The 22,141-nt window shown below is 42.6% G+C and overlaps 1 protein-coding gene across 1 annotated transcript in view; it reads left to right on the top strand.

The window, feature by feature from the left end:
* The window catches only part of farp2 (FERM, RhoGEF and pleckstrin domain protein 2), a 69,646-nt gene that overhangs the window by 35,629 nt on the left and 11,876 nt on the right, over positions 1–22,141 (top strand). Inside the window, exons 8-21 of the mRNA XM_080732971.1 lie at positions 2,204–2,351; positions 2,482–2,577; positions 3,282–3,445; positions 5,720–5,788; positions 5,909–5,966; positions 6,134–6,386; positions 14,347–14,537; positions 15,494–15,583; positions 16,973–17,106; positions 18,419–18,500; positions 19,147–19,384; positions 19,899–20,029; positions 20,741–20,809; positions 21,225–21,314. Of these exons, the coding sequence (XP_080589097.1) occupies positions 2,204–2,351; positions 2,482–2,577; positions 3,282–3,445; positions 5,720–5,788; positions 5,909–5,966; positions 6,134–6,386; positions 14,347–14,537; positions 15,494–15,583; positions 16,973–17,106; positions 18,419–18,500; positions 19,147–19,384; positions 19,899–20,029; positions 20,741–20,809; positions 21,225–21,314 (1,813 nt within the window). The remainder of the gene's footprint in view (positions 1–2,203; positions 2,352–2,481; positions 2,578–3,281; positions 3,446–5,719; positions 5,789–5,908; positions 5,967–6,133; positions 6,387–14,346; positions 14,538–15,493; positions 15,584–16,972; positions 17,107–18,418; positions 18,501–19,146; positions 19,385–19,898; positions 20,030–20,740; positions 20,810–21,224; positions 21,315–22,141) is intronic.

The following is a 22,141-nucleotide window of genomic DNA, read 5'->3' as shown; positions in this document are numbered from 1 at the left end:
AGAGTTTGAACTTGAACATGTAGTGCGCTACATCGTGAAAAAAGTATTAAGAGTAGACCTAGGCTAGGCCTATAAAAGCCTTTTAAAATGTTATATCTTGCTCAAATTAATCATTACATCATTGCGCGAAACTATAGCACACGCGAGCCCATGGCATCTCACCCCTGGTCAGATCAATAATTAGCGCATCAGTTCCAGGTGGTGGTCGCTGATACGGCGAAGCGCAAATCAGGCTTGTCACTCACACAACACAGCTGCTGACGGCACCGTGTTTTAGACTTTGGTTGGTGTTATTACTGTTATGTTGATATGATTGATCTGAACCAAGCTGGACCCAGTGGATTATGTAGTCTACATGGAAGCACGTTGGCTGTCTCAGCCTGTCTGTCACAGCAATGGATTAATTGGTAGAAGTTGGTGTTACATTCTTCTTTCGTGTATCATCGTCCTTTGCACACAAGTGATAACTGCGCCATCATGACAAAACATTATAAAAACAAAGCTAGGTTGGTAGGCTAGGCTTCTAGGTACTGTGCGCACACTGGCCGCTGCTCACTTTATAGATATTATAATTATATATTCAGTTATTTTTTTGGCAAGCGAGACGCGAGATGTGATGCGCATCCAGCAAGACACGGCTGAGAGTGTCGCATCTCCAATATCATTGATTTAATAAAATCCATTGCCTCATCCAAGCTTTCAACCAACTGTCCAAAAAGGAAAAGGCTTTTTGTGAGGTGATAGAACAGCATACACTGCCCTAGCCAAATCTGCGCAGCAAAAAAAAAAGAGAGGAAAAAAGGACGCCCGTGTCCACTCCTAAAATGCATCAACCAGCATTTTAACGGCAACCAGCCAGACATTAAACAGACATGAGCTTAATCAGCTAATAGCAATTATGAATGTCCAAACCTCGCCGTTGTGGGCGTGCAGTCGCAGAAAAAAAAAGTTTAACCTCTCGCTTTTCTTTTTTTTTACTGTCCCACCACCTCATCCAAGCATATAGAATAGGGACAGGCCTAGGTTCCTCAATATCATTTAGCTGGGGACCCCCTGGAACTCATTTTAGGGAGAAAGTAAGCTAAAGTAAAAAGTAAGTAGGCTATAATAATAAAAGTGTAGCCTACACTCTGCGCACACTCTGCCTACACTCTGCGCAGCCTAAAAAAAGGGAGGAGCTGGCTTCATATCATCTGAAGCAATCCCGTGAGCTCATTCAGACGACAATAATTGTAAAGGATTCCTACCCGATGACCCGAAAATATCAAACTTTTTTGATATTATCGTGAGTGCTCCCGACGAGTCCCGAGGTCATAAAAAAGCTAATTAACATAATCCGATCGTGTCGGGGTACTGTTCAAGCCCAAGACCGATTCCGGGGCCGACCAAACGATTTTCCCGGGGGGTCCTCCCGAAATCTGATCGGGGATCCTCGGCCCCGGGATCGGCTCAATGTGAACGGGGCTTTAGGCTCTATATGCAGAAAAACATGGTGGAATGCTGACACCACTGATGTCCCGAGCAAAGTACTTAACCACTTTCCCTATTTTGGGCATGTTATTATAGGCAGACATTTTAATCTTTTGTCACAAATGATCAAAAAACGGATCTACAAGCTCACAACTATTATTTTCATGATTTAATTTTCATACTGGACTGTTTATATTCTTGGACTGCACATAAGAGTTTTTGGATGAAACTGGAGGTACGGTAATATAGGTAGCATGTTTTGCATGCCTGTCTTGTATTTTGCAGTCCCTGAAGTAACCTTTCAGTTGATCCCAAGCCATTAGCTGAGTGGTACTGTAGAATGGGAGCTATGTGGGAAGCAGTTTCCAGTAAATACCAAAAAGACGTTTTGCAAATGAATGTGTAATGTAACCGCGTAAAGTGTACTCTTATTTTAAACCAACAGTATTAACCTGTACTTTGCCAAAGAACACATAAAAAAAAAAAAAAAAACATTCTTCAAAATCGGCCGTTGGCAGCAAATCTAGACAGACTGTTTTGAGAACCCGTGGGATGCTTTTAACATCCGCCTTCCCAAAACCAGAGAAAGACACAACGGTCAGAAATGGGACTTTGTGGGGATAGAAGGTGCTAGTGGGACCCTAAAAAAAGGTTTTAAAATAGGAAAAGTTAAATTTCATGGTGTATCACCTTTAAATGTTAATGCATTTGGGATGTTCTTTGTCCTCCCCAGAGGTCATACTCCGGCTGAATCCGACTTCCAAGTCCTGGAGATTGCCCGTAAACTGGAGCTTTATGGAGTCCGCTTCCACCCAGCAGCCGACCGCGAGGGCACCAAAATCAACCTGTCCGTGGCCCATATGGGACTGATGGTTTTCCAGGTGACTGCCGCGGCCATCCAACCTACCGCACCACCGTGTCCCCTGCTGTGTGAAAATGATCCAACGCAGCTTGTTGTTGTAGGATTTCATTTCTTTGCTACTTGGTATTAATGTTTAAATTGTTCTCCAGGGCAACACGAAGATAAATACCTTCAACTGGTCGAAGATCCGCAAGCTGAGCTTCAAGAGGAAGCGCTTCCTGATCAAACTCCACCCGGAGGTTCATGTAAGTACTGATTCATTCTTTTGTTCAAACACATTGAGTTTTTAAACCTTGTTTTAACCCATTCAGAACGGGTACACTATATTGTGTATCATTATTTAATGCTTTAACTATTGAAAAATAGCAGATATACAAGCTCAAAGCCGCGCTGCGAGCTTGTAGATCTGCTATTTCTGAATAATCGTGAAAATCGGAATTTTGACCCCATTCTAATAAGTGTCTTTTGAATCCTTCTAAGATTTTTTGAAAAACCCTATGTTTCTATGTCAGCAATCTGGCCAGCCATCGTCAAAGAAAAGGTCCTTTTCACTTAAATGGAGCACAGTTAGTCTGTTCTTGAGAGACTACTATGTCAGCGGTTCTCAAACCTTTTCATGTGAAGGACCCCCAAAATGATATGTATTTGGCCACGGACCCCCATCTCAAAATATTTAGTTCCAGGGACCCCCCAGAAGCAAAATTTGAGTTACAAACGTTCGCTTTGAAAATACATATATTCAAAGATTTGCACACATTTTCACAACTTTTTTTAAAAATAGCAGATCTACAAGCTCGCAGCGCGGCACTCGGTGCCGCGCTGTGAGCTTGTATATCTGCTATTTTTCAATGGTTAAAGCATTCAATAATCCCAGGCCTAAATGGGTTAATAGACAAACATTTTCATGTTTAACTTGTTTATTTTTTTGTTCTGTCTTTTTGTTTTTTAGGGCCCCCATCAGGATACACTTGAGTTTATGATGGCCAGTAGAGACCAGTGTAAGATCTTCTGGAAGAACTGTGTGGAGCACCACTCCTTCTTCCGTCTGTTTGACCAGCCTCAACCCAAGGCCAAAGCTATTCTCTTCAGTAGAGGCTCTTCCTTCAGATACAGGTATGTTCAGTGGAGGGCTGTAATGAAGTACATTTACTAGTAGAGTACTGTACAAAGTAAAAGAAAAAACAACAAAATATTTCCATTTTTTAAAATACTTTTTTAGACTTTCACTCCACTACATTTCTAGGAAGGGAATACATTGTGAATTAACCACAACTAGAAGCTCGGCCGCCCTGCGGGAAGCCGGTGGGATGAGCGGGTCTCGAGATACAAGTGGCTCATACAGAGATTTCTCGCATTTATTGTAAGATTAGGACCTATGTAAAATATAGTGAAAATAGCCACCCGATACCTCGAACTACTGACATCATCCCAATGAATGTGGCTGTTATCACCGTTATCATCTTGTATCTATGGCCCAGTAGGTCCCTACTGGCCTACCAGGATGCTCTGGTAGTTTGTAATCATTCATTCAATGGGTGATTCACCTGCATCAGCCCCAACCTCCTGAGATCGAATGGCATCGGAGGCGCACCGTCAGAAGGGGACCGTCAGAAGGGGACCGTCAGAAGCGTACTCGTCGCTGTGCCGAATGTTGAAAGTCTGATTCTGCCGTCCCAATAGGCACAGAATCATAAATCATATTTTGGGAAAAGCGTTCGTCCCAACTGCCAATAAAAGAGACTACTAGCCAATCACTGCTCGTCTTTTCCGGCCAATCACAGCGCGTCTTTTCCGGGACTTGGACAGGTCACTTGACAGCCCATGCGTTAACATAGGAATCACCCTTAGGATGACAGCCTACCAGAGCCTCCTGGTAGGACAGTAGGGACCTACTGGGCCATAGCTATCGGATGATGATAATGGTGATAACAGATACTTTAAATAGGATGATAACGTGAAGATCAGCTGAAATACTGTAGCAGGTCTACAAGCTCACAACATGTTGCTTCTCTTTCAATTATATTTTTTGAAACTATAGAAAATCTTAGAATTGTCTTGTAAAATGTCTATATTTTAATACCGCACTGCATTGATATATTTTATAAAATGCACTTCATAATTTGTACTTTTGAATACTTGAAGGACAACTTTAGTTTTTTACAACAAGGGTTCATATTTTAGATTGTAATTAAAGAATATAAAAGATGAGTGTTAAATTGATTTCATTTACATTTTTCTATTGTTTTAGAGATTCTTATTTCAGTGGTTGGGGGCATGCGTACAAGTGGCTAAATATGTCATTTTACACAGAATAAGCCCATTACCAAGATACAACGCAACCTTTCATGGTTGGATGTGACTTATGGGGGCTAGAAGTGTTACTGTAAATAGCAATAAAGAAACTTCTGGCTTATTGCGTCTAAAAAGACATATTTAGCCACTTGTACGCATGCCCCCATGCGTACGCATGCCCCACATTTTAGCACGGTAAACACGATAAAACAGAACAAATAGAACAAAGCAAATGAAAACATTTTAACACTCACTTTTTCTTTTCTCTAGTTACAATCTAAAATATGAACCCTTGTTGTAAAAAAACAAAGTTGTCCTTTAAGTATTTTATAAAGCTTGTACTTTTGGAAGTATTTTTAAAAGCAAGTACTCCAATACTTTAACACATGGTCGAAAATGATTACTCATTGCTGATATTTAAATTAAAAAGCTAGTGGGTATTTCTAAAGTAGGTCAAAATGAAGAAACTCTTGTGTGTGGGGATTTGAGTGTGTGTACATACATGTCTGCATTACTATGATGCACTTCACGTTCCACATTCCAGTGTGTTTCTGGGCCCTAGGCATGCTTGCCGGTGGTCAGCGCACGGCTGCTGTGGTTTGTGATCTAGTGCAGTGGTTCTCAACCTGCGGGTCGGGACCCCCAGGGGGGTACCCAAATTATTTTGGGGGGTCCCCAGATGATTAAATGAATGTGCAACATTGTTTTCTCGATCAACAGTAAACAAACCATTATATAGTTTAAGCGTATAGGGTATTTGCACGTTTCTAAAGTGACAAATTGTCAAATATTAGAGGCAGAAATTTTGAAAATGGCTGATATACATGCTCACAACGCCTCGCAATGCGAGGCGTTGTGAGCATGTAGATGTGAGCATGTAGTTGTGAGCATGTAGATCGGCTATTTTCACAATAGAACCGTGTTTAACTAAAGGGTTAGGGTTATGGGTAATGCCTAAACTCTTCCAACTCCAAGTTCAGCTCGTCAGGGGCAGGGTCTCCAGTTCAAATATGATTTTTTGGGGGGTCGCGGCCTGAAAAGGTTGAGAACTACTGATCTAGTATTTTGACTCTAAACTGTGCCATTGTCCACCAGTGGGAGGACACAGAAGCAGCTGGTGGAATATGTCAGAGACAGTGGAGCAAAGAGGACCCCGTACCAGAGGTGAGTATTTCCACGTCTGCACAAAAAAAGACAGGGCAAGCATTTGCTTTAATCTACAAATCTGAAATAATATTGAGGAATATTTCTCAATTTTAAAAGTCTGATGTGGTCTAATTTCAGGAGGAATAGTAAGATTCGAATGTCTGCTCGCTCCCTGGCCACAGACGTGCCAAAACAGGTCAGTGGATGGAGTTATTCAGATGGGTCACTGGTGAAATATTGAATGACATTGTCATGGTAAATAAAACTAATAGAACTTTCACCTCTCCAATTGCTTTTCCCTCTTCTGCATCTCTCTGCCCCCCACCCCACCCCATTTCTCTTGTCCCTTTTGCATTCTTTCAGAGCTTGTCATTTAATGACAGCCTCCGGTCCCCAGGGTCCCCTGCCTCCACCACCATGTCCTTCTACTCGCCACACATCACTAGCTCTCTCCCACGGATGGAGTTGCAACCTCAGCCACAGCCCCTGTCCTCACTGAGCCAATCTCCAGCACCGCAGCAGCAACTTCAGTCCCATCCGCAAGACACCAGACCCCCGAGCCCTCCGAGGGAAGAAACCGTCAAGGCGGCTTCTCCGTCCCACTTCTCTTTTCAAGGTGCCCCTAGCAATCAGGCAGCAGGAGACTGCAGCCGCCCCTTGTTTGTGTGTGTAGAGAGTAGCACTTCTATACCACAGCCCTCTCAAAATGGCAATGAGGATAGCGAGCGAGGTGGGAGAAGGGGAACGGGGTGCGGGTTCATCGGGGTAGGGGGGAAGAGGAATGGCGGGGCTCTGACGCCCCAGGCGTTTGAGGCAGAGCTGTTGCGCGCCAAGCAGAACCCCATGTTCTCCATGGCCAGCTCTCCGCTGCAGGTCACTGAGGAGTTCATAGACGACGACCCCACCCAGATCTCCTTCTATGGCGGTGGGGCCGAGGCCTACGCGTTCGGGCTCGACGGTAAAGCCGATCGATTCGATTACACGGAGGGAGCCCACCTCGACAAAAACAGGATCTATAGCCTGGGCCTGGAGGACCTGAACGGCAACGCCAACCCCTCCGGTCGATCCGAGACCAGCTCGCTGGTGAACAACCGCTCCGAGTGCAGCTCCCTGGACAACCTGGGGCTGAGCTCCGCGGGGGAGTCTCTGTCGGCGGGCTACGGGGGGCCCGACTCCTCTTCGCTTCGCCTGCCGGGTTCCGACAACCCGTCCGAGGCGAGCTCCATGGTCAACTTCCCGGCGTACTCGGTGCGCTCGGAGACCAGCTCCGCTGTCCAGTTCAGTGACCTGGTGGAGCAGCTGGAGCAGCTCAGCTACCCGCCCACGGCCACCGAGGGCTCCGACAACGGCAGCTCGGACTCTGATTCCGACTGGGGCTCGGACAGCGGCCTCCCCCCCGAGCAGAACCTCTTCTATAGTAACCCCCTGGCGGGGGGCAGTGGTATAGAGGGCTTCCTCCTCCAGTGCCACAACCTCCAGGCGCTGGCTCTCGCAGACCCCTCTGGATCCCCTCACATTAAAATGTAGAGTTGATCCAACCACACTAAATAGATTATGTCGGATGTAGGGAAGTGGCCGTCAAGCAGCGAAACAAATGCGGCACTTAAGACCCCACCCCCTCAGGATTGTTTAACAACCCATTTAGGCCTAGAATTATTGAATGCTTTAACCAGTGAAAAATAGCAGATATACAAGCTCACAGCGCGGCACCGAGTGCCGCGCCGCAAGCTTGTAGATCTGCTATTTTTGAAAAATCGTGAACATTTGAATTTTGACCCAATTCTATAAGTGTCTTTTGAATCCTTCTGAGGTTTTTTGAAAAACCCATGTTTCAATGTCAGCAATCTGGCCAGCCATCGTCAAAGAAAAGGTCCTTTTCACATTACTGGAGCTCAGTTAGTCTGTTCTTGAGAGACTACTATGTCAGTGGTTCTCAAACCTTTTCATGTGAAGGACCCCCAAAATGATATTTATTTGGCCACGGACCCCCATCTCAAAATGTTTAGTTCCAGGGACCCCCCAGGAGCAAAATTTGAGTTACAAACGTTTGCTTTGAAAATACATATATTCAAAGATTTTCACACATTTTCACGACTTTTCAAAAATAGCAGGTCTACAAGCTCGCAGCGCGCGCTGTGAGCTTGTAGATCTGCTATTTTTCAATAGTTAAAGCATTCAATAATCTTAGGCCTAAATGGGTTAAATATCAGTGGAAGCTATGTACAGATTCTTGAAGTGCTGGATTAATAGATGGATCCTGAGGTCTGTGTAGCTCAAACATCTGCAGCTGAAAATGCAGAGCGCTTTTAGCAAATAAAGCAAATGTATATAAAAATCCTCATCAGCAATAACATACTCAATATAAAAAGTAGGAATACAGTACATTGATACGTTTGCTACATATTTGTCACATGCTCATATCATACATGTGCAGTGTAATGTTGGTGTGGCAGACTCTGCCAGACTGTGCCAGCATACCGTATATAATATATGGTATAATTTAGTAAGGAACTAAGTAATAAGCTAGTGGTCATGTCACTCTGTACCTAATTGGTGCCGATGTGTGTGTTATCGTACACTAATAATAATACCGTAGTAGTAATTCGATGCTGTAATTTCTTATGTCGAGTAGTCAGTCCTTTGGAATGTAAAATTTAAGAAAATAAGTCTGCCTCTGGCTAGGCTAAGGAATTTGATGATGGGTTCGACCTGGAGTCTATTGTACCTGCATTGGGCAGATTGTGGTCTGTTTACGTCACTTCAACCTTGATATGATCCTGGCTTTTTGCTTTTCTTTCTTTCTTTCTGTGGGATCCTTGAATGACATAGTGTGCCCGTCTTTGTCATTTTGACTGCCTTTAGCACAGTAGTCGGCCTACATATGTCATTTTGACTGCCTTTAGCACAGTAGTCGGCCTACATATGTCATTTTGACTGCCTTTAGCACAGTAGTCGGCCTACATATGGCACACAAGTCTGTGATTGACTTGTGTGTGGGACACAGCTGTCCAAAGATATTTAGCAGGTGTTGTTTCAGCAGCTTTCTATTTCTTAGAAGTACTTAAAAGAAAATCTCTACAGTTCTTAGAATGAACTGTAGTTTTGCCATATCTCCTCCTTGTGCCTCTTCCTAGTATGCGATTATCTGAAGGAGATGTTGCTGTTTTTTTTTTAAGATATTTTCAAGTTGAAATATATAACTTTCAATTTCACACACATTATTTCCATATAATGTCAACCAAATTATATGAAATGCAGGATGCATCTCTTACTTTTAACATTAAATTAAACATTGTACAGGACAAAAGTCATTTTCATTAGACTACAAATGTAAAGTTATTCCTTCTTTGTAAAGTGATTTCTCACAATTTGGCACAAAGCTAAGACGTAGGTTTAGTGGAATAATGTGACATCTGCACTTAAACAGTGCACTTGATATAATATGAAAATATAACGATAATAATTACTTTAACGTTGTCTTATGCAGTTTAGACATTGATTATAGATATGTAGTAGTCATCGTTCTGTGAAGATTTGTGAGATTGTTATGTAATCAGATGATTACTCTTAACACCACTGTGATCTCAGGGTAAACATTTATTTGATACTTGTCCTCATTTAGTGTTCTCTAAGGGCCTAGTCTACAGAATGTACAAATAGGACATACCAGCGTAACCACTGCCCTTTCAAGTGTGTGCCGTGATGACATCTGCTGGTAGCTATGGTAACTGTCGGCATCCTCTGCATCAAACTTGGGAATCAACAGAAGTGTAGGATCATGCCGTGTAGGCAGAGTGAAATCATTTTTGCACCAAATTTCACATTTTTTGTTAGCATCGAGTTCACTTATAGAATGTAAACGGTGTACTGCTGAGCCAATAAGTACACTGTTGACACCACTTCCAATGGAATGAATGTATCCTGAATGATGTTTATGAAGTCTCTTTTCCCTTGCAAACTAATCATCAACATTTAGAGTAGTAGCTAACGTAAGTTTGATAGAAACATGGCAGTGCTGTTCCCCGCACCAACAGCCAGCTTTATATATTTTTTTACAACAAGCAACAAATGTTACCAGTCAGATAGATATTGCTCATGTGTTGATCCTGGCTTGTGGTTTCCTTATTTTAAACATGCTCTGGATCTTTGCATTACTAGGTGTTGTCAGAACGCCAAGTAGATGGTACTCTCACTCTGGACCTGTTCTTGTTAGAGTTACGATTACGACGGATAACACTGCTGTGGGATCCTTTTGCACATTAGATCCGAATTTGTCACTTTGCTGGAACATTTGAGATTGTCCGTTTAATGATTGTTGATAAATAAGCGTAGCTTGCAGGCTTGGCAGCAGTAGGCTAGTGACATGTTAACCATGCGTGGATGCATTTTTAGTCATCCGGGCTCCAGATGTGCCTCTGGTGTTGTGTTGAGGATTCTTGTTTCGGGGGAGCAGAGAATCTTGTGTTTGAAGCGCTTTGCCGTTTGAAAGATCTACAATATTTTAACAACGAACATGATCCGTGGTGTTTCTTTATGACACTGATGTCATATCCTTTCAAGATTTTAATTTCCTTCCCATCATTTGAAACCATGTTTATCCTGCACGATGGAAGATTTGACTCTTTCCTCCCGGCGCATGTCGTTTTATTTACCTACGAGAGAGCCAGCAATTGTGCAGACTAAAGGTTATACGCGGTAAATTCCTGAGTGTCCATTTAATTCGGAAATTGTAAAGATTTGTACATTTCACAGTTGATGAACACTCGTGATTTCGTTCTGTTTGGATAATAGACAGCAGTTTTACTTGATCTTTGCAGTGCCTTAAAGTACTTCCTCGTTCCGTTTCTTTTCTGCACGTCCCAAGTGCCTGTTTCGATTTTACTTTTAGACGTATAATGTTTCCTCTGACTGTTGGAAAGGTTTTTTATCTTTTTTTGAGTGGTCAGGCCGTTACTGGTGACTCTTTAAGCGACAGCTTAGCTCTTAGCCTGTTCTCATTGTCATTTTGAAGGAAACCAGATCACCACATTCCCTTGTAAAAAGCACCAAGTACAAAGAATATCCACATTTGTAAAAAAAAAGGAAAAAAAAAAAGTGTGCTTTTGAACCCTCTCTACAGTCACAAGTGAGCAGGGTGTCGCACCAAATTCTGGGCCCTGGGTACACGGATTCCCTGCGGGCCTGTTCTTCATAGGGGGAGCGGGTTTAACCCATTTAGACTGGGGGAACGCATTATTTTGTGCTTTAAAGGGGAAGACCACCCATTTTCAATATTGAAATATGTCATTAATATACCTTAGAGGAGTTGTGTGGAAATAGAAAAAAAAGTTCCCCCCCTTCTGTGTTGCCTAGAACCGGAGGATTAATTTTGGGGTTTGTATTGTAAAGTACAATGTGTGATGTCATCAAGTTGTACTTTACAATACAAACCCCAAAACCAATCCTCCAGTTCTAGGTAACACAGAAGGGGGGGAACTTTTATTTTATTTCCACACAACTCCTCTAAGGTATATTAATGACATAGTTCAATATTGAAAATGGGTGGTCTTCCCCTTTAACTAACTGCTAACTGTGAGCTTGTAGATCTGCTATTTTTGAAAAATCATGAACATCTTGTGCAAATCTGATTATTTCAAATCCTATATTTCTATGTCAGTGGTGCTCAAATCTTTTCATGTGAAGGACCCTCAAAATGATATGTATTTGGCACGAACGCCCATCTCAAAATATTTAGTTTCAGGGACCCCCCAGCAGAAGAATTTGATTTACAAATGTCTGCTTAAAAAAATACATATATTCAAAGATTTGCACACATTTTCACGATTTTTCCAAAATAGCAGATCTACAATCTCGCAGCGCTGCACTCAGTGCCGCACTGTGAGCTTGTATATCTGCTATTTTTCAATAGCTAAAGTATAAAATAATTAAGGCCCCTCCACCTTGGGCCCTAGTAACTCAGTCCCCCCGTGAAGCCCCTGCAAGTGAGGACAGTTGTTCACTGTGTCACCTTGGACGGTGTGGATGGTTATTTTGTACCAGACGCCTTCAGCACTTGGTTAATATATACAACAGACTGATCTGCTGAACAGTTTCAACCGACGGCTTATATTCTTTCAGTCAGTCTGGATTCTTTCCTGCAAGTCTGATTTTAACATTTTTATTAGGAGGGCAACTATAACCAGCTAAGATAACTGCACTTAGGCATCAAGTAATCAACACTTAACTCCTGATGAACATGTATATGATTACTAATTATCATCAGAATTGTACTTAATTGTTTGTATGTTTTACTCTCAAGAATAAAGTAATCAATTTTGGGTACATCAGATGTCAGACTTAATCTTTTTTGGAGACCTCAGATTGAAATCCAAGTAGCAATGATGTGCAAATGATGTTGAAAAGCTTTTTTCAGCTTGGGGAAAATCCTGGGGTGTAAAGTTGCATCATTAAACTTTTCCAGTCTGTTGTTTTATTATGGGCCAGGGGTGGAATTGTGGCATAGAAAAAAAATAATTTTAATCAAATGCACTTTGTCCTCCTCTCTAAGTAATTCCACCCAAATCCTTAAGCAGTTTTGGAGGCATTAGGGCCAGGGGAGAACAGAAAGAATCCCCAAAGGTTCTGTATTTTAATAATCATAACTTAACCACAGCCTGTTCTTAACATGATACTGATGTGCTACTTTAACTTTCATTCTAATGTTCTGCAATAGCCATTGTTGAAATCATCTCAGTGTAATCCATTATCTCCTCATGAATCAATTGCTTTGAAAAGCTAATATTGTATTTGACACGTTATGGAAGTTTCACTTCCCTGCTTAGGGTTCATGTCAGAGCAATGTGCTTCCATCTGCATCCAAAAGTGGGGAATTTCTTATTTTGGCCTCTTGTTATTCTATCTTTGTACTTACTTTGGCACAATACTTTAAACTGCTGGCCAATAGGGTGTCACATATCCTTCTGCACTTTAGAAAATCCAGAGCACTGTGATAAAGTGTTCGTCATTTCTAACAAAATCAGGAGAATAAGCCTACAGGGTCTGTGTAAACCAATCCGTGGTTTTCCTCTCGTACCGGGGAAGAGGCCTGAACTACTCTGATGTTGGGGGTTGGGCAAGGCCTCCTCAAACACCAGATTCCACAACCTAATTCCAGCTGAGTGCGTGCTCTCCCTGTTTGGACAGGCTTTGTGCCAAGTCACTCTACAGAAAACCCTCCCCCCTCCCCTCTCTGTCCTGTGTGTCCCCCATGGGGCACTCCTTCAGATAAAACTGTAAACGAACGCTCACTGCCCCAGACGGACCGCATTCCGATAAAGTCTCTACCCAGGCAATTGTTTCCGGGTCGAGGAGTGACTTTTTTTCCCCCCACTCCTACCCTGACCCCCCCCCTCCCCTTGTCTTTTTCTTCTCCTCCTTGAGAAAAATGGAAGAACAGCTGTTGTGACCCGTGACTCCATAAAGACTAGGCCAGCATTTTCCTCCTGCAGTAGCTCTGTCCCGTTCTGTCTGAAGGCAAAACACTCTGAACAAAAGCAAAGTCAGTCTCTCTCTAATGTAATCTAATCAGCCGCGCATAGCAGTCGACGATAAATCATCTGGCTTTATCTTAAAGGGCTATTGCTCTGAGAAACGGTTGAGGGGGACACTATTTAAAGGTGATTAATACTTAGTTGCACGCCGCTGTCACACTCCAAAGGCTCACAATGTGCCGCAACGCATTGCGAGCTTGTAGATCTGCTGTGTGCGACGCGGCACGCAACAAAGTATAACTCGAGCTTTACTCGTCTTGATCTGCCCTGCCCGTCTTCCCTTTCATTTCATAGTGTGTGTGTGTGTGTGTGTGTGTGTGTGTGTGTGTGTGTGTGTGTGTGTGTGTGTGTGTGTGTGTGTGTGTGTGTGTGTGTGTGTGTGTGTGTGTGTGTGTGTGTGTGTGTGTGTGTGTGTGTGTGTGTGTGTGTGTGTGTGTGTGTGTGTGTGTGTGTGTGTGTGTGTGTGTGTGTGTGTGTTGATGGCATCCCAAAAATGCATAGATGATGAAGCATTACACTCGTCTCTGGAAATGACACCCAGGATTTCGCATGCCAGGCATGTTGTCTACGGGATGAAAGCTTTCCTGTTGGGTGATAATAAACTGTTTGAACTGTTTGTTCCATAAAAGAAGGCTGTTGTTAACCGAGAGGCCTAGAACAAAGATAGACCTGAGTCTTTTCGTTTCGTGCCGTGCCCATAAACATGATATGTTGCGTCACTGTGGTTGGCATTGGACTACTTTCTTCCCCTCTGGATTCATGCGTCGTCACTTTGCTTTTGTCCAACATATTGCATGTGTTCTCGCTGAGGGCATTGTTAGCCGTATGCTCCTCCCATACGGAGCAGACAAAAGAGTGCAAGTTTCTTCCGTGTGATTTGGGTTTCTCCTGTTCGATGTTGCCACAGTACCCTTGCCGATCCATTTTGACGCCCTTAAGTCCAATGATTATCATGCAGAATGTGCACAATACATATTTGTATCCTTCACTTCCCATACAGTAAATCCACAATCCATCCGTATAATTGTGGCGTCTCTGTCCCCACAGGCGCCGTCACGGACAGCCCCCAGCTCTCGCCGCTCAACCCCAAGAGCCCCCTCTGCCTTTCGCCTACGCCCTCCTTCCAGATGTCCACCCTCAGCCTCCCGGGCCAAGCCCCTTCTCCCCTGCAAAGCCCCATCCTGAGCGAGGTGGGCAGCAATGCCAGGCTAGAGGAGGACGAGGAGGGCAGGAGGAAGGTACGCTGCTCATATGGCCACCTTTCCATCCCCCCTGCCTCACTCGCTACCCGGTCTTTCACGATTGGAACCCAGTCCAAAATCACCGAGCCAAAGTTAACAAGACTGGGCGGGGGCCATCCAGTGCTGTGTTCATACCTGTCACGCGGGTATACGCCGTATGCTGTGAAGACATTTATTTTTTTAAAGAGTATGCCCTCGTGAACCTTTCAAAGTAGCGTATCTGATAGGCATTATGCACTGGCGTATGCGCTGGCCACACGAATAGCCGCGGATCATAGATTATACCAGGGGTCTTCAACAGGGGGTCCTCAGAGTTACTACAGGGGGTCCTCCAAATCTTTGTGTGATAGAAACCTTTCTCTTCTTTTCTTTTTAGTATTAACCACTTGAACCCTTATGTCTATATTCTGAGAACTTTAGCCAAAAATAGCTGATCTACAAGCTCACAACGCCTCGCGCTGCGAGGCGTTGTGAGCTTGTAGATCAGCTATTTTCGGCGAGGAGGTTTGGTGTAGAGGGGGAAAAGTGCAGACCAAGTACAGAGTGAAAGGTCAAGTTTATTAAGTCTCAACGGTTCAAGTGGTTAAATATTTGAAAACACAAATTGACATGAATCCAAAATACACTGATTGTGCTATCAAACGATGAAACTTATGGAATCTTTGAAAAGGTTTTGGGGGTCCCTGCTTCATCTCTCTCTTAACTAAGGAGTCCCCGGCCTGAAAACGTTGAAGACCCCTGGATTATACTATGCCCTCAAAAAAAGTCTAGAACACACCACTGGGGCCATCCATGCCTGCCTTTTTTATGATTTACGATGGGCTGCAGGATTTACAGCGGGAGTGAATGAAATTCTTGTTTAGTGTCACATTTAGTACACAAACGCTATATCTTCACTGTAGATGTGCTCTGGAAGTCTCTGCCAAGGGTACTAACTCTCTCTACTCCTGCAGCGGTATCCCACTGACAAGGCCTACTTTATTGCCAAAGAGATTCTGACCACAGAGCGGACATACCTGAAAGACCTGGAGGTCATCACGGTGGTGAGCACATTCTCCTTTGTATAATGACTACAGGGTTCCCACGGTCTTGAAATTCCTGGAAATATTTTGAAATTAGAAAAATATTTTTCCAGCTCTGGAAAAGTTTTGGAATTTATCAAGGGTCCTGGAAGGTCCTGGAAAAAATAGCTATGCATTGTCTTTGGTAATTGATTTAGTTGATACCTCTGAAATGTCAAATTAAACATGGGCCAAATTGTCAAATATTAGAGGCAGAAATTGTGAAAATAGCCGATCTACATGCATCTGCTATTTTCACAATAGAACCGTGTTCTACAAAATTCCTCAACTCTTAGTGCTCGTCTTTTGGCATTGCGCATAGGAGTAAGCAACTCGTTATTGAGCTGAATTATTGTTATATAGTCTTGGAAATCTGGTTAAATATTCTGGAAAAGTTTTGGAAATTAATTGGTAAAGATGTGTGGGAACCCTGAGACTAGAACTCATTGCTATGCTGTGCTTCTGTTGGCAATAGCCAGCTTCACCACAGATCTTAACCAAAATGTTCTGTTACTTGCTGGCAGTCATGTTATAAAAGCAATAATACACTTAACCACTTAATCCCTATATACTTAATTGATCTAAGGGTCTATACTTGGTTAATCATTCAGTCAGCCAAACTTTATTGTCACATATGGTAAAGGTGAATGAAATTGTTGTTTGTGCAGTCAACAGAAAAGTTACATTTGGGAAGATAGAGTAAAATGTTATGTGGGTTAAATATCCTTTTCTTTTTTTTAGCGTCAAACTCAGAATGTGTTTGCTGAATGTTTCCCTATTATCAGATGGCCAGAATAGGGACACTGGAGTTCATGTGTTGTAAGATTGTGATTATATTGTATTGTGTTACAGCCATCACAATAGTATTGTGTAAATAATTGTTAACACTTATGTTGCAATGATTTTTTCTCTTCAATGTCTCGCGTTGCCATGGTTACCATAGACTTCCATGTAATTGTGCAATTGTGTAAAAAGTGCACGCCCATGCCTAGATGATGCACCACGTGTGTAGATGCTGTTCACAGCTTTCAAACAAAAAAATCCGCTTGGAAATCAGTTCAGGCATTCATGATTTATGGGCCATTATGTTTTCTTCAGATGTAAACAAACATGGCTGCCATGTTTGAAAGAATGGGTTGGTATGGGGGTTAAACATGCAATTTCGCGATCGCGATCATGCCTGATACATTTCTGGAGGTCCAAAAAAAAATTTGAAGAAAAAAAATTGAATTTTCCTTTTTTTTTTTTTTTTCAAAAACGGCCCAAACTCGGGAAACTCGGGGTTGGCACAGCGTTGGTATCAATACAAACTCGTGAAACTCGGGGTTGGCACCAGATGTGTTAATAACTGTTGTTTCCTGCCGCTCCTAGTGGTTCCGCAGTGCTGTGATCAAAGAAAATGCCATGCCAGAAGGCCTGATGACTCTGCTCTTCTCCAACATCGACCCCATCTACGAGTTCCACCGAGGCTTCCTCAAAGAGATAGACCAGAGACTGGCTCTCTGGTAGGTCTTCCTCAGCTGTTTGTATATCGCCATTGTTGAATGGAAACCTTGTATGTCCAAAACCTTTACTTTTCAGGAGAAATGGGAAAAAGTCCCTTGTACTTTACATTTGTTCAATATTTAGAAAACCCACAAACAATTAACCACTTTGACTTTCAAAATGTTTATAAAATAGCAACACTAAAGGACCCCTTACATCTAACAACTTTGTAAAGATTTCTCAATCGTAATAAAATCTGGGTTATTTGCGGCGCGCTCCCGTGACTCAGTCGTTACTCAATCGTTAAATGTGAGGTAGTGGTCCGACTCGATTTTTACCCCGATTTGAGACCCAGATTATGTTACGAGAATATCAAACTGGTTTAATATTTTCACAAATCGGGGCTGAGTGAATGAATACAATGACGTAGCCTAGCCTACAACCAAAACAGAACAAGCCAAAAGCCAAGCCATTCATTCCCCAAAAGACGCTGCCTGAGCTGCCAGCCTGGTCGTTGTTTTTTTGCGGCTACTATGACAGCCCTTTATTAGTTATTTCTCCGCGTTTCCATTATTCCAAACATTCAACGTCGTTGAATAGTTGATGGGATCGATCTGCGCCGGCTGAGACGAGAAAACTAGAGAGGAGAGGCACAGAGCTAAGCTGGGGCTGAGGGAGGGAGGCGGAGCTAGGTGTGTGTGTGTGCGTGCGTGCGTGCGTATGTGCACATGTGGAAAAAGTAATCAAGTAAAAGTATCAATACTGCAATACTGTGATGCGACGCGCTGTGACTGAGCTTGTAGATCGGCTATTTTCATTTATGGTTAGCCTAATGCTTTATAATAATATTATAATGTATTTAGGAACACAAGGCTATATAATAGGCATATTTCAGCAAATAAAAGGGAATCTTGAACCAGTCTTTACAAAATCTTTAGAGGCATACACATCTAACAACTGAAATCTTTGAAAAATCATCCTACAGTCTTTGGGGAGTCTTTTTCAAATCTTATAGTGTGAGGGGTAGTCTTTAAGAAATCTTTCCCAAATCTGTCCACAATCTTACCAAAGTTGTTAGGTGTAAGGCTAGGTTAACCGATCTACAAGCTCACAACACGTCCCAATGATGCGACAATTTGCTACCTTTGCATGACGGTATGAAAAAGTAGGGAACTACGTATTTTACGGGAAAACGTAAAATATGAAAATATGGAAAGATGAGGTTTCTGTCCGACGGCAATGACAAGTATGACAAATTATGGTGAAACTGATGATGATTTCATCGTAACGCTGACTTCATCTATTTAAATATCAATCTGTTGTCTTAACCAGGGAGGGACGCTCGAATGCTCACGTCAAAGGTGACTACCAGAGGATCGGTGATGTGATGCTGAGGAATATGTGTGCCCTTAAGGTGAGACCATGACAAGAAACCGCTTGAGAACCACTGATGTACGCACAGGATTTAGAAGTAGAAATGTTAAAGGGATATTCCACTTTCAACAGGGAGCAGTGGAAGGGCCTCTCTCCACATACACACCCATTGTAACTTCAAACTCCATTTTAACCATGATAGATTCATTAAAAACACACATTATTTTTTTCTGGTGACTCATTTTAACTTCCTAATACGTGAGCAGGCCGTGTTTTTTCTATAACTTTTTTCATTTATTTTTAATAATTATTTGGGAAAATGGAAAAAATGAAATACAAAAAAATAATTATTAAAAATAAATGAAAACAGTTATCAAAAGAACACGGCCTGCTCACGTATTAGGAGGGTAGTATGAGTCACCAGAAAAAAATAATGGGTGTTTTTAATGAATCTATCATGGTTTAAATGAAGTTTGAAGTTACAATGGGTGTGTGTGGGGAGAGGCCCTGGGCCTGGAGGGCCTGGTAACATTTACATCAAATATCTAAATATTCAATCAAGCAAATTAAAAACTGTTCAGGGTATTCATAAAAGCCTGATTAGATGATAAAATTACCAAAAGTTTTTTTGAAAGTGAAATACCCCTTTAAGCAGCTTGAATTTTATTCCACATCATCATCATCAGGAATTCACCAGCTACCTCCAGAAGCACGACGAGGTGTTGACGGAGCTGGAGAAGGCCACCAAGAGGCTGAAGAAGCTGGAGACGGTCTACAAGGAGTTTGAGCTGCAGAAGGTTTGCTACCTGCCGCTCAACACCTTCCTGCTCAAGCCCATCCAGCGTCTGATGCACTACAAGCTCATCCTGGAGAGGCTGTGCAAGCATTACTCACCCGACCACCCCGACCATGACGATTGCCAGGGTGAGACGGCGCTTTTAGCTTAAAACCCCCAACCCATGTTTATCTTCCAAAAACTGATCAATAGGATGGCTAATCTCAGCTAATTCGGCCGTCTCAACAAAACTGGACTAAACTTTACAATTTTCTAAGAAGCCCATAACATATTATTATTAAGCCATCACAGTCATCGTCGCCTTTATTTATACTCGAAGTACAGTTGAGGGCAAGCCCTCATTTTCAGTGTAGCCGAGGTTACAATACAGAACAATAAAAAACACAATATTGAAACATTATAAATTAAACGGAGTAATTTACACGTGCAATCGGGATTGAAAGTGGTAAGGATAAGGATCAGTCCTTAACTTGCCAAGAGATAGAAGGGAGGACAGTTTCAAAGACGATACATTATGATGCCCATTTTCATTAAAAAATGTATTTCTTTCGTGTGTGTGTGTGTGTGTGTGTGTGTGCGTGTGCGTGAGACACACTGCTTTAAGTATTTTGGAAGCTTATGACTTGTGTTGTCTCCACACAGAGGCCCTGAAGGAGGTGGCCGAGATCGCCTGTCAGCTCCAGTGCAGTCTCATCCGCCTGGAGAACTTCCAGAAGCTCACGGAGCTGCAGAGAGACCTGATCGGCATCGAGAACCTGACCACACCCGGCAGGGTGAGTGTGCAGTGGCCCCGGTGCAGGACATACTGTAGGGGGCGCTCAGCAGCAGGGCAACACCAAGGGGGCAGAGCGGTGGAATGCATCTAAAACCGCTTGTTCTTTTTGCACCCCATTTAGAACGTGTACACATTATTGTGTATCATTATTTTTATGCTTTAACTATTGAAAAATAGCAGATATACAAGCTCACATCGGTGCCGCGCTGCGAGCTTGTAGATTGTAGATATTTTTGAAAAATCGTGAAAATTAGAATTTTGACCCGATTCTATAAGTGTCTTTTGAATCCTTCTAAGATTTTTTTGAAAAACCTATGTTTCTATGTCAGCAATCTGGCGAGCCATCGTCAAAGAAAAGGTCCTTTTCACTTAACTGGAGCGCAGTTAGTCTGTTCTTGAGAGACTACTAGTGTCAGTGATCTCAAACTTTTACATGTGAAGGACCCACAAAATGATATGTATTTGGCCACGGACCCCCCATCTCAAAATATTTAGTTACAGGGACCACCCAGAAGCAAAATATGCGTTACAAACGTTCGCTTTGAAAATACATATATTCAAAGATTTGCACACATTTTCACGACTTTTTCCAAAAATAGCAGATCTACAAGCTCGCAGCGCGCTGTGAGCTTGTATATCTGCTATTTTTCACTGGTTAAAGCATCCAATAATTCTAGGCTTGAATGGGTTCTAATTGTTCTTTTCGCAGGAGTTCATACGAGAGGGCTGTTTGTACAAGCTCACCAAGAAAGGGCTTCAGCAACGGATGTTTTTCCTGGTGAGGGAAAATGTATTCCTCGAAATGTCAAAATTGATACACACTCCAGATGTGTGCTGTGTGCACAGTATTACACTCGCATGACTGAGCAGGTCATTTTGACCGATTTTGAGATTTAGAAGTGGAACAAGTCTGCCCGGGAAACACTCAAAAATATTTATTTCATATTTACCAAACGTCTCAGATGGTAAAAAAATAAATAAACAAGACTTGGCTTGTATGTTAAGGAAAAGTCAGAAAGGGCACATTTCTGAGAGTTTCCTGAGCTCTAAATCTCAAAATCAGCCTCAGGCATGCAGTATATATTCAAAGATTTGCACACATTTTCAAGAGCTTTCAAAAATAGCTTGTAGATCTGCTGTTTTTTAAAGTAACTTCTTTTTTTTTTGTCTCACTGTCCCCAAACACTTTACAGTTCTCGGACATGCTCCTGTATACAAGCAAAGGTGTCACAGCAACCAATCAGTTCAAAGTCCATGGCCAGCTGCCCCTCCATGGCATGATTGTGAGTATGAGCTCTAGTGACCTCCTAACCTTTGCCTTTAAGCGTTCATGTGGGTCAGTCATTGTACACAAGACCTAGTGATCTTCAAAGCCAGAACAAACAAAAGGCCAGACGGATACCTGAGCATTTTTAACAACATAAACCCTGTATACTTAGTTGTGCATCGTAATAGAAAATAGACGATCTATAAAATCGTTCGCCTATTTTTGCAGTGTCCTGTGCTGGTGTTCATGTGGTTAAGTTAATCTCACCATCTACAAATTTGGAACGTTGAGTATTGAATATAAATATATAAATATATCGAGAGCTGCCATTCAGAGAATAACTTTTCCCACCAGGACAACGGTAGAAGCCTCGGCCAACTGTGCTATTGTGATTGAACTCGTGGCTACACCTCCACCGGCATTCAAATGTTTACATCTTCATGATTAATGCTTGTTTCCTGGCGAAGCTTTGTTTTGATGGGCTATTAGTCATGGTGAGACAAAGCAAACCGAAAGGTCTGCACGATGTTGTGGGAGGTACAGCGGATTTTCAAACATGGTCTGTGGTTGGTTGGTAGCCGTTGAGCACTGTGACGTGAGTGCACTGACAACGGAGGAGGACCTTGGGTCCCCTAATGTCACATGTCTCTGCTTTACTCCCGGCTGCAGCTCATAGTTCTGGATGCTCCGGTAAGTAACGTCACCAGCTCGGATGCCCCCCAGCCTCTTCCTCTCCTGTGCTTTGTGTAGACAAAATAAGAATAATAAACACACCTAACAGGTTGCTCAAGACAAGTCAGCCCTTGTCTGCCACATCGAGCCACCTGACCCCTGCATTTCTTA

Source organism: Nannobrachium achirus (assembly GCF_963921795.1).
Source record: "Nannobrachium achirus genome assembly, chromosome: 1".
NCBI classification, from domain to species: Eukaryota; Metazoa; Chordata; class Actinopteri; order Myctophiformes; family Myctophidae; genus Nannobrachium; species Nannobrachium achirus.
The sequence above is the reverse complement of the archived record's forward strand: the minus strand, read 5'-3'. Positions and strand labels throughout refer to the sequence as shown.